The sequence below is a fragment of the Endocarpon pusillum genome (assembly GCF_000464535.1).
Source record: "Endocarpon pusillum Z07020 unplaced genomic scaffold scaffold6688, whole genome shotgun sequence".
Taxonomy (NCBI): Eukaryota; Fungi; Ascomycota; class Eurotiomycetes; order Verrucariales; family Verrucariaceae; genus Endocarpon; species Endocarpon pusillum.
In genome coordinates this window covers 79,677-88,363 of record NW_006916603.1, presented here as the reverse complement: position 1 = coordinate 88,363, position 8,687 = coordinate 79,677, and the positions used below count along the sequence as shown (strand labels likewise).

General features: G+C 50.4%; 2 protein-coding genes across 2 annotated transcripts; one reads left to right on the top strand and one right to left on the bottom strand.

Annotated features, from left to right (window-relative positions):
• Positions 1–1,692: 1,692 nt before the first annotated feature.
• EPUS_08198 (uncharacterized protein) lies at positions 1,693–3,960 on the bottom strand (the record flags this gene model as incomplete). Its single annotated transcript, XM_007807232.1, has 1 exon — positions 1,693–3,960. The coding sequence occupies one exon, from the start codon at positions 3,958–3,960 to the stop codon at positions 1,693–1,695; it is 2,268 nt and encodes a 755-aa protein (XP_007805423.1).
• A 3,509-nt stretch (positions 3,961–7,469) lies between these two features.
• On the top strand, positions 7,470–8,659 carry EPUS_08197 (uncharacterized protein; the record flags this gene model as incomplete). The annotated part of the gene is made up of 3 exons (XM_007807231.1): positions 7,470–8,210; positions 8,282–8,496; positions 8,596–8,659. The coding sequence occupies 3 exons, from the start codon at positions 7,470–7,472 to the stop codon at positions 8,657–8,659; spliced, it is 1,020 nt and encodes a 339-aa protein (XP_007805422.1).
• Between the last annotated feature and the right edge of the window lie 28 nt (positions 8,660–8,687).

The window sequence follows — 8,687 nt, the reverse complement described above, 5'->3', positions numbered from 1 at the left end:
CTATATACTCCTCTATCGAACACAAGGGGTGCTACTAGTTAACCTGCGCAGAGGATCCGACGGAGTATCTGCAGGGCCAGAAGCGGTAGCTTCCCTCTGGAGGAGATTGTACTTCCCTAAAGGGGTCGTATCAATCTCCTGTTCCATGGTACTCGTACGGGGAGCCACGTGCCGTACGGATGCCTCTATCGGCGGCATAGTAGCTTGACGGCAAGAGTTCCGCGTGCCGTTGTGGATACGCCATCGGCGCTGCCATCCGAGTGCGTGGCTGGTCCCGTGTATTTCCTGCGCCATAGCAGAGGAGATACTCCATCCATCACAAGCAATATTTTGATATATCGACTACATGATACAAGTGCATAAAAGATCCCTCAAGAGCTGTTTCTGTTTGACAACGCGGCGCCAGCAATTCTTGATATAACGCCAAGGATTTGCAAGAGTTTCGCAATGCACAGCACCATCTACTAGTAGCTGGGGGTGGTGCCTTTTTTGCATCTTGTTATCTCCCTTCCTCTTCCCGCTTTCATCCTTTCTTTCATTGTTGCCCTCATTCAGGTTACGGCCCATTTTCTGTCTCCAGTAGGGCAGAAAACGACTCGATAGAGTTGGATACGTATATAAAAAGCCGCTCCCCTCTCCGCGATAACTACACCATGGGTGGCCCCCCCTGTCACCGTCTTGTCCACGGGTCACAACTAGATCCATCTCAAAGGTCAAATTATGGGATTAGATATTTGCAATCCTGAGAGACAGCAAGTTCCTGAGAAATTCGATGCCTTTCTTTTCGAGTAAGGGACCGTTTTTCAATACATAAGATGCCGTCGACTATTATTCTGATCAGAAGAAAATTGACGCCTCAAAATTCCATATCAATCTACCACAGTTTCCACTGAATCAAGCAGACAATTTTCATTCTTATATCTGCCTTGCTATATAGGCGTATCGATTTGCGACCACAGTAAACTCATACTCAAGTACGATTTGGGCTTGAGACTGGACACTGTACCACAGATCGACGAGGAAGACTTCTTCGGAACGGAGCGAGCCCTTACAAGCTTTTGTTGCGTAAAGACCCTGTTCCTTGGCCCAGCAGATCAGTATGAACTGACTGTCTAAGGCTGTATGCCTGTGAGTAGGGGGAGTCGGGTGGGAGAGACACTACCGCCGATTAACGCTCGACTTATACCTTTTCCTCCATGACCATAACAAGATCGCGGAGGAATAGGAGCACGGTCATACCCAGTTACTAGGCCGCTAGCAGAGATGTCTTGGCAGTGAAAGACTTAATGGATCGCCTGTCACATTTTGAAGGTAAGGTATCCACTCATTTAATTGGGGCAGCGAATTTCCGACAGTGGGACAAGGCGATCATATACTTTTTGAACCGGGATTTGGCTGTCTCAAGCGCCATGGTGGAATCGCTATGGCATCCAATCCGGTGGTCATTGAAGTTTGGTCCGAGTGGTCGTGCGGCCGCTTGACCTCGTCTCAATGTCGTTTGCTCGTTTGCTGCTAAGATTAGCTAGCTTACTGATGAACGCGTACAGAGAGACGCATGCCTCAGCAGCTTCGGCTTTGCTGATTAGAGCTTGCTCAACTCTTAATCGTGGTTTACTTTTCCTGCAGAGTTTCCTGCAGAATAAAAGACATCGTGCAAAAATCTAAATTAGGTCAGTATAAGAATGAAAGCAGTTATTTCTGCGCCTGCCACTCTTCCAACATCTTAGCTGAGGTTTCTGTCTCGGGATGATTCTCGCCCTTTACATTTTTTGACAATTGGACAACTTCAGCCATCAGCACTAGGGCCTTACTACTATGGCCTTGGTGTTTCCATATCCGTGCGAGGTTATGCATGCTTATCAGCGTATCCGGGTGTTCCTGCCCTAGCAACCTCTTTCTCGTCTCCATCGTCTGCATCCCCAGCTCCTCCGCCTCCTTCCACCGTCCTTGATTCATGTACGTTGACGCCAGAATATTCATGCTTGTCAACGTATCCGGATGTTCCTGCCCTAGCACCCTCTTTCTCGTCTCTATCGTCTGCATCCCTAGCTCCTCTGCCTTCTTCCACTGTCCTTGATGTAAGCAGTTAACCACCAGGTTATTTATGCTTGTCAGCGTATCCGGATGTTCCTGCCCTAACACCCTCTTTCTTATCTCTATCGTCTGCATCCCTAGCTCCTCTGCCTTCTTCCACTGTCCTTGATGTAAGCAGTTAACCACCAGGTTATTTATGCTTGTCAGCGTATCCGGATGTTCCTGCCCTAACACCCTCTTTCTTATCTCTATCGTCTGCATCCCTAGCTCCTCTGCCTCCTTCCACCATCCTTGATTCATGTACATTAACGCTAGAATATTCATGCTTCTCAACATATCTGGATGTTCCTGCCCTAGCACCCTCTTTCTTGTCTCCATCGTCTGCATCCCCAGCTCTTCCGCCTCCTTCCACCGTCCTTGATTCATGTACGTTGACACCAGGTTATTCATACTTATCAGCGTATGCGGATGTTCCTGCCCTAGCACCCTCTTTCTCATCTCCATCGTCTGCATCCCTAGCTCCTCCGCCTCCTTCCACTGTCCTTGATCTAAGTACGTTGACGCTAGGTTATTCATGCTTATCAGCGTGTCCGGATGTTCCTGCCCCTGTACCCTCTTTCTCGTCTCTATCACCCAAAGCTGGATTCTTTCTGCAAGAGCAAAGATGCCAGACGTCAATAAGAAGAAGCCAAACCAATCTTGACAGTTTACGTACTCAAGTAGTGCTTGGTCGTCAATTGATTGGCAAGATTCTGTGTCCAGCCACTCTCGAAGATTCCCTTCTTGAGCCCGAACATGTAATAGATAGGTCTGTCTGTCATTCAATGGCATTACAAAATGCACATCATGCCAACAACGAGCGATCGCCTCTTTGACAAGCTTCGCAACAATGAGCACGCTTTCTTCGTAGTCATTTCCGTGACCAGCTCGCAGACGAATCCAATCTTGAACGAGAGGATGCAAGGAAATACAGCAAAGTAGATTGCTGTCCTTTTCCCAAGATTGGATGAGAGACAAGCCGTGCAACGTGATCAGGATATCCTGAAAGCGATGCTGGTCCCATTGAGCTTGTGCGGTATACAAAGCCTTGGAGAGCGACGCCAACTGATCTGACTTTCCGGAGTGGTGACACCGATCAAGCAGCATGAAGAAGGCTTCAGAGATATCAATGTGATTAAAGAATGCCAATAATGTCAGAAGCGTGGCTTCCACAGCCCCGCGGCTCGTCTGCGATTCAAGTTGCTGGAAAGAAAGTTCCCACGTCGTGAACACGCTCAGCGCCGTCTCTTTCTCGTTCTGACCCAGCTTTCGACGATACTGAGACAATTGCGGTGTGGTTTCAAGAATCACACGCTTTCGTTGTTCAAAGTGACTCCAAAACTCAGATAGACTCAGACGCCTCTTCTTGATATAAATAGCAGCCTGTGTGATGGCGAGCGCATGATATCCAAGTCTCTCCAGAGCCTTCTTGACCTCACTTTCATCCCTATCCTGGATCCGGCTGTGATGAAGCAATAATTTCGACGCCGCAACAATGTCTAGGCCGACCAATTCTATAAAGTTGTGTTCGTCATCATCAACCAGCTCATTTGTATCCATGTGTCGGCTGGTCACGAGGACATGGCCATGTTGGCCTTCTGGCATGTAGTCCCGGACGTTGTAAAAGCTGACCGGGTCGTCGTAGTTGTCGAACACCATCAGCCACGGCTCCCCCCATTTGCCAAGCCTATGAAGCACGAACGCTATTCGAGCGGCAGTATCTGGCAGAACATCGCTTACCGTTTTGATCCGCTCCGATATGACGGCAAAAGATGCACGGACGCTTTCTTCACTTTCAGCATTGATCCAGATGATGGCAGAGTAGGGCTTGTTCTTTGATCGGCGACAATATTCTAGTGCAACCTGACTTTTACCTTGACCACCCATGCCTCGAATGACGGCAATCCGTGGCCAGGGTCCGACTTCAAAAGCGGTCTCCAATCGAGACAGTACATCATCGCGTCCGACGAAGAAGGGGACTCGCCGATTAGGAATGTCGAAGATGTGGCTGGGCTTACTCGGAGTTGTTGCTGAGTCGGCCACAGATGGGTGATTCCATTCTATGTTTCACTGGTGTGTCAGCAAATATCTGGTCGTGCGCATCAAGTGTCGTACGGAAGATGATGTCTCTAGCTGCGGAGAGTGATCCATCGATAATCGGTCCTCCACCTGATTTAACATGAGCCGCTCTGCTGGTACTTTCCATTTAACAGACTTCCTTTGCAAGCATCACAGTGTATTCATGACCCATTTGAGCCTGCAATCCGACAGTAGTCTGCGTAGCCATAGGTCGCTGTCATCTGTTGCGTCAAACTTGAAGTGCTTGCGCCATTGCCAAGAGATCGCTGGCCAACTAACGTAGGAGCTATTGGGTCTATTTTGCTGCGTTTTGCATGAGATCCTGCGTATCTTTAGATGCAACCTTTTTACTGAGTCATAAAGCATTTGTACGTATATATATGCTCTCTAAGCACTGCTTTAGATAGAACAACTTGCTATAAACACTCAATTTACTTGGTACGGTTAATAACTAACTACTCTGCTGGACAAGTTTGTCGGAATGTGCGTTCGGAACGGTATATTCAGAACGGTATATTCAATTGTACACCTGCTGTGCAAAATGCGTAGAATAGCAAATTTATCTTTACATAAGGAGGTAAAAAGCGTAGATCTGTGTATAAATTCGTCGTACAGTACAGCGAAATTATCTCTGGAGTTGCAGGATAAGTCGACCAATAAAACGCAAGCAGATTACAAGGATAAACGCAGCAAAATTGGCCAATAGGCCCTCACAGAAGTTCAACAGCTGAGCTTGAGGAGCTTTGTTATGCAGCATCGCCCGTGCCAGTATTGCGAGTAAAGGATTGACTAACAGCATCACCGATTCCTGGGCATTGGGGAAAGGGTTGACACTTATCAAAGCCTTGGAGTAGTAGAACAGCTGCTGCACGATGTTCATCCGGGCCAGCACCGCTAAGTGATGCTGGATTCTGCCGACATTAGGGATTCAGACAGCTGATCTTTTAGGAGGATGACAGCAGCTTTAGGAAGGGGCAATGTGAGGCAAGATAGTTGTCCACCAGACAATGAGGAACAAGAGCATCATCTTTCGCGCCACCTTATGGGGCCCCAGGTCGCATTTTCATGCCCTCGCTCGATGCAGGTTCGATTGAAATGGATCTCTTGTCGCAGGCGGCTATCATCGCAGATGATTTAGTGAAGCTGCTGCCGGACGGGCTTGGACGCTCCTTCTCTGCCTCTTTCAACCGGTGAACAGTCAGCTCCAGTGCCGTTGTGGAGCCGTTAATGCGTCCGATGCGACAGTCATCGACGTCCAATCCCGGGGAGCCGGGGCAGGGCAAATCCTACGTGGATGGAAGGGTAGGCATGGAGAAGGGCTGGTCCTCAGAGGCGGCAGCAAGACTGGCTCCAGAAGAGCGCAGATTGCCAGTTGTCCTAGTCCTCCAGGACCGTGGTAGAACAGCTCGTGACTGAAGCTGCGCCTCGCAAACCTTGGCTACAGAACCTGTAAATCTCAGCTAGCCGCTACAAGATTTGAGTCGCCATCTTACAAGGACAACAATTTCTGAGATGGTTGACGGCCGCCTAGTCAACAACTTTCGGAGAAGATCGAGTTGTGGATAGTAAGACTTAAAGGGGGCACCGTCTTTATCTAATTTTGTGGTGTTACTTGCCTGCTCTCCTAGTGAGCTTCAACCCACAACTTGTTGCATGTTAATGCCTTCACTCAAGCTGGAAACTGACACGCAGATGATTCATATCCTTTGAGTAGGAATGAGGACCAAGCAGGTGAACAACACAACAGGTGCAGGATTTGAAGATAACACTTTACACATGATAGACCAACATTAGGGCTGACCTTCATCAGTCCTCTTGGGGCGACAAAAAGGACTGTTGCAGGCCGTCTCCTTCGCAATGTAATACCAGAGCAGACAACGTGCAAGCCATCGATATTTCCTGCTAACATGATCCAGTATGGTGCCCTCGACCTTTTGATGATGGAGAGTTGAAGAAGCAGCGTATTAATCCCCTGGACAAGGTTTTTGACGCGATGAAGAAACAAGGCATTGTGGAATTTGAATCATCAAAACATCCCTGCGTCATCCAAGGTAGGTCATCACAACTAATTTTGCCCATGCGGACGATTCTGAAATCCAAAGATAGAGTCACAAAGTTCAGACCGGCCCGTTGTTGTTGTCTCCAGATATATTTTAAACTATCACAGTCGCTGAGGCTACCTGACTTACAATTGCCACAGGAGCATATCGTGCTGGTGAATAGGATGTGAGGGAGCTTCTGTCTGATCTAAAAGGTTGACAGGGACACTGTCGAATGGTCAAGCAATACCTTTGAGAACACTGTTTCAGAATCATGCGCCCACTTGCTATCCACATATGGTGAGACTCAGCAGCGAGGTCCCTTCAAAACTCTCATTTCAACACCTAGTGTTAAGCTCATATTTGGGTCCTATGCAGGCTGGTGTTCATTCCCATCAGCGCTTCCACTGAGGAGAATTTCATAGAACTGTCCTCAAAATGTCCGTGGTATTCCAGTCCGGTTGGACCGGAGCTCTCATAACCGGTCCAACCTGGGACTTTTCTGGCCGCACTCGACAGTGGCGAATAAGGAGGATACACACTGGCCATCCAATATAAACTTTCATCCTAGAGCGCCTTTGAGAGTCAGAATGAGCCAATACCGACGGAGCCTACCACCTATCGCTATTCCACATGGCTCCATCGGTTGACGTTAAAGACATTAACTAATGAAGAAGGTAAAATTCTGGTCAAGATGGAACGGGTGTCAGCCTGTGGGAGCTAGGAGAGCCAACCCGGGGGGCGTAGTCGCCAGTTGACAAGGCTTGGGAGCGGAAACAAAGCGGCGGGATGGTCACTGAGGGTTGCATACAAGTATCGCCGCCGCCATGGTTGGGGGATTGACGACAAATATAGAGACCAGAGACGCGGCAGATGCCGAGATCTAAAAGTGGCAAGTGGTCAAGGGCGGCGCTAGACCCGATACGGTTTCTGCACCCTCTGCACCCTTATGTAATTTACGGAGTAAATCATTTGAACTTATTATTGCTGATGTAAGAGCTTCGCTCTAGCCCTGGAGCAAGCACGCTTGAGCAGTTGACACAGCCATGTTTATCTTTGCTCAGTTTCTGGTGTCATCTTGGAGCAAGCCGGAGAATTGCCAGCCGATACACTACACTGCATGTCATCTCGTGCAACCCAACATGCTGGGTACTAGCGTCCTCTTAAGTACATCTGGGAGGAGTCTGTTCGCTTCGAGTCTATGATGCTCTCATCTCCCCCGTGTGTCCTTTCTCCCCTGATTGTAACTACTCCCCCCTGTGCTTATCTGTCGCCGTCATGGCGCGACCCAGATCCATACCGGGAGATGATGCGGCATATCTGGCGGCCATGGGCCACAGCCAGGAGCTGAAGCGGAACTTCTCCACCCTGTCGATGCTGGGACTCGCCTTCGCGATCCTCAACTCCTGGACCGCGCTCTCGGCGTCGCTGTCCCTCGCGCTCCCGTCGGGCGGTCCCACATCTGTCATCTGGGGGCTCATCACCGCTGGCATCTGCAACCTCTGTCTGGCCGCCTCCCTGGCGGAGTTCCTGTCTGCGTATCCCACGGCCGGCGGCCAGTACCATTGGGTTGCCGTGATCGCATGGGAGGCCTGGGTGCCGATCCTGTCCTGGACGACCGGGTGGATCAGCGTGTCCGGATGGATTGCTCTGACCGCGACGGGCGGCCTGCTGGGCAGCCAGCTGATCACGGGCATCATCGCGTTCATGAACCCCGGTTACGACGCGCAGAGATGGCACCAGCTTCTGATCTACGTTGCATACACGCTGGTCGCCTTCATCGTCAATGCTTTTGCGACGAGGCTGTTGCCGTTGGTCACCAAGGCGGCGTTTATCTGGTCCATCTGTGGGTTTACGCTCATGTCGATCACTGCACTGGCGTGTGCGTCCCCTGAGTACCAGTCTGGCGAGTTTGTATATCGCGCATTCATCAACGAGACGGGGTGGCCCGATGGAATTGCCTGGCTACTGGGCCTCTTGCAGGGCGCATTAGCCCTGACCGCCTTCGATGCTGTTGCGGTGAGTCAACCCAGTTAGCCAATCGTGATTTAACACCATCCACGTTCGCTATGCTGACAAGACCGCCGTAGCACATGATCGAAGAGATCCCCCAGCCCAGCGTCAAAGGCCCCAAGATCATGATCGGCTGCGTAGCCATCAGCGTCCTCACCGGCTTCGTCTTCCTCTCCGTCCTCCTCTTCGTCCTCCGCGACGTCGAAGCCGTCATCTCCTCACCCGCCGGTCCCATCCTACAGATCCTCTACGATGCAACAGCCAATCGAGCCGGCTCGGTCTGCCTCCTCATGTACACAAATCACCCCCCAAACCGCAACTCCCCCGTCCAACCCAGTCTGAACCAACCCCGTTCTCCTCCACCTTTCCCAGCTAACAGACCCTGATACAGGTTCCCCGTAATCTGCCTCCTCTTCGCCACCATCAGCATCCTCACACCGCCTCGAGCCGCATGACGTACGCCTTCGCGCGCGACGGCGGCCT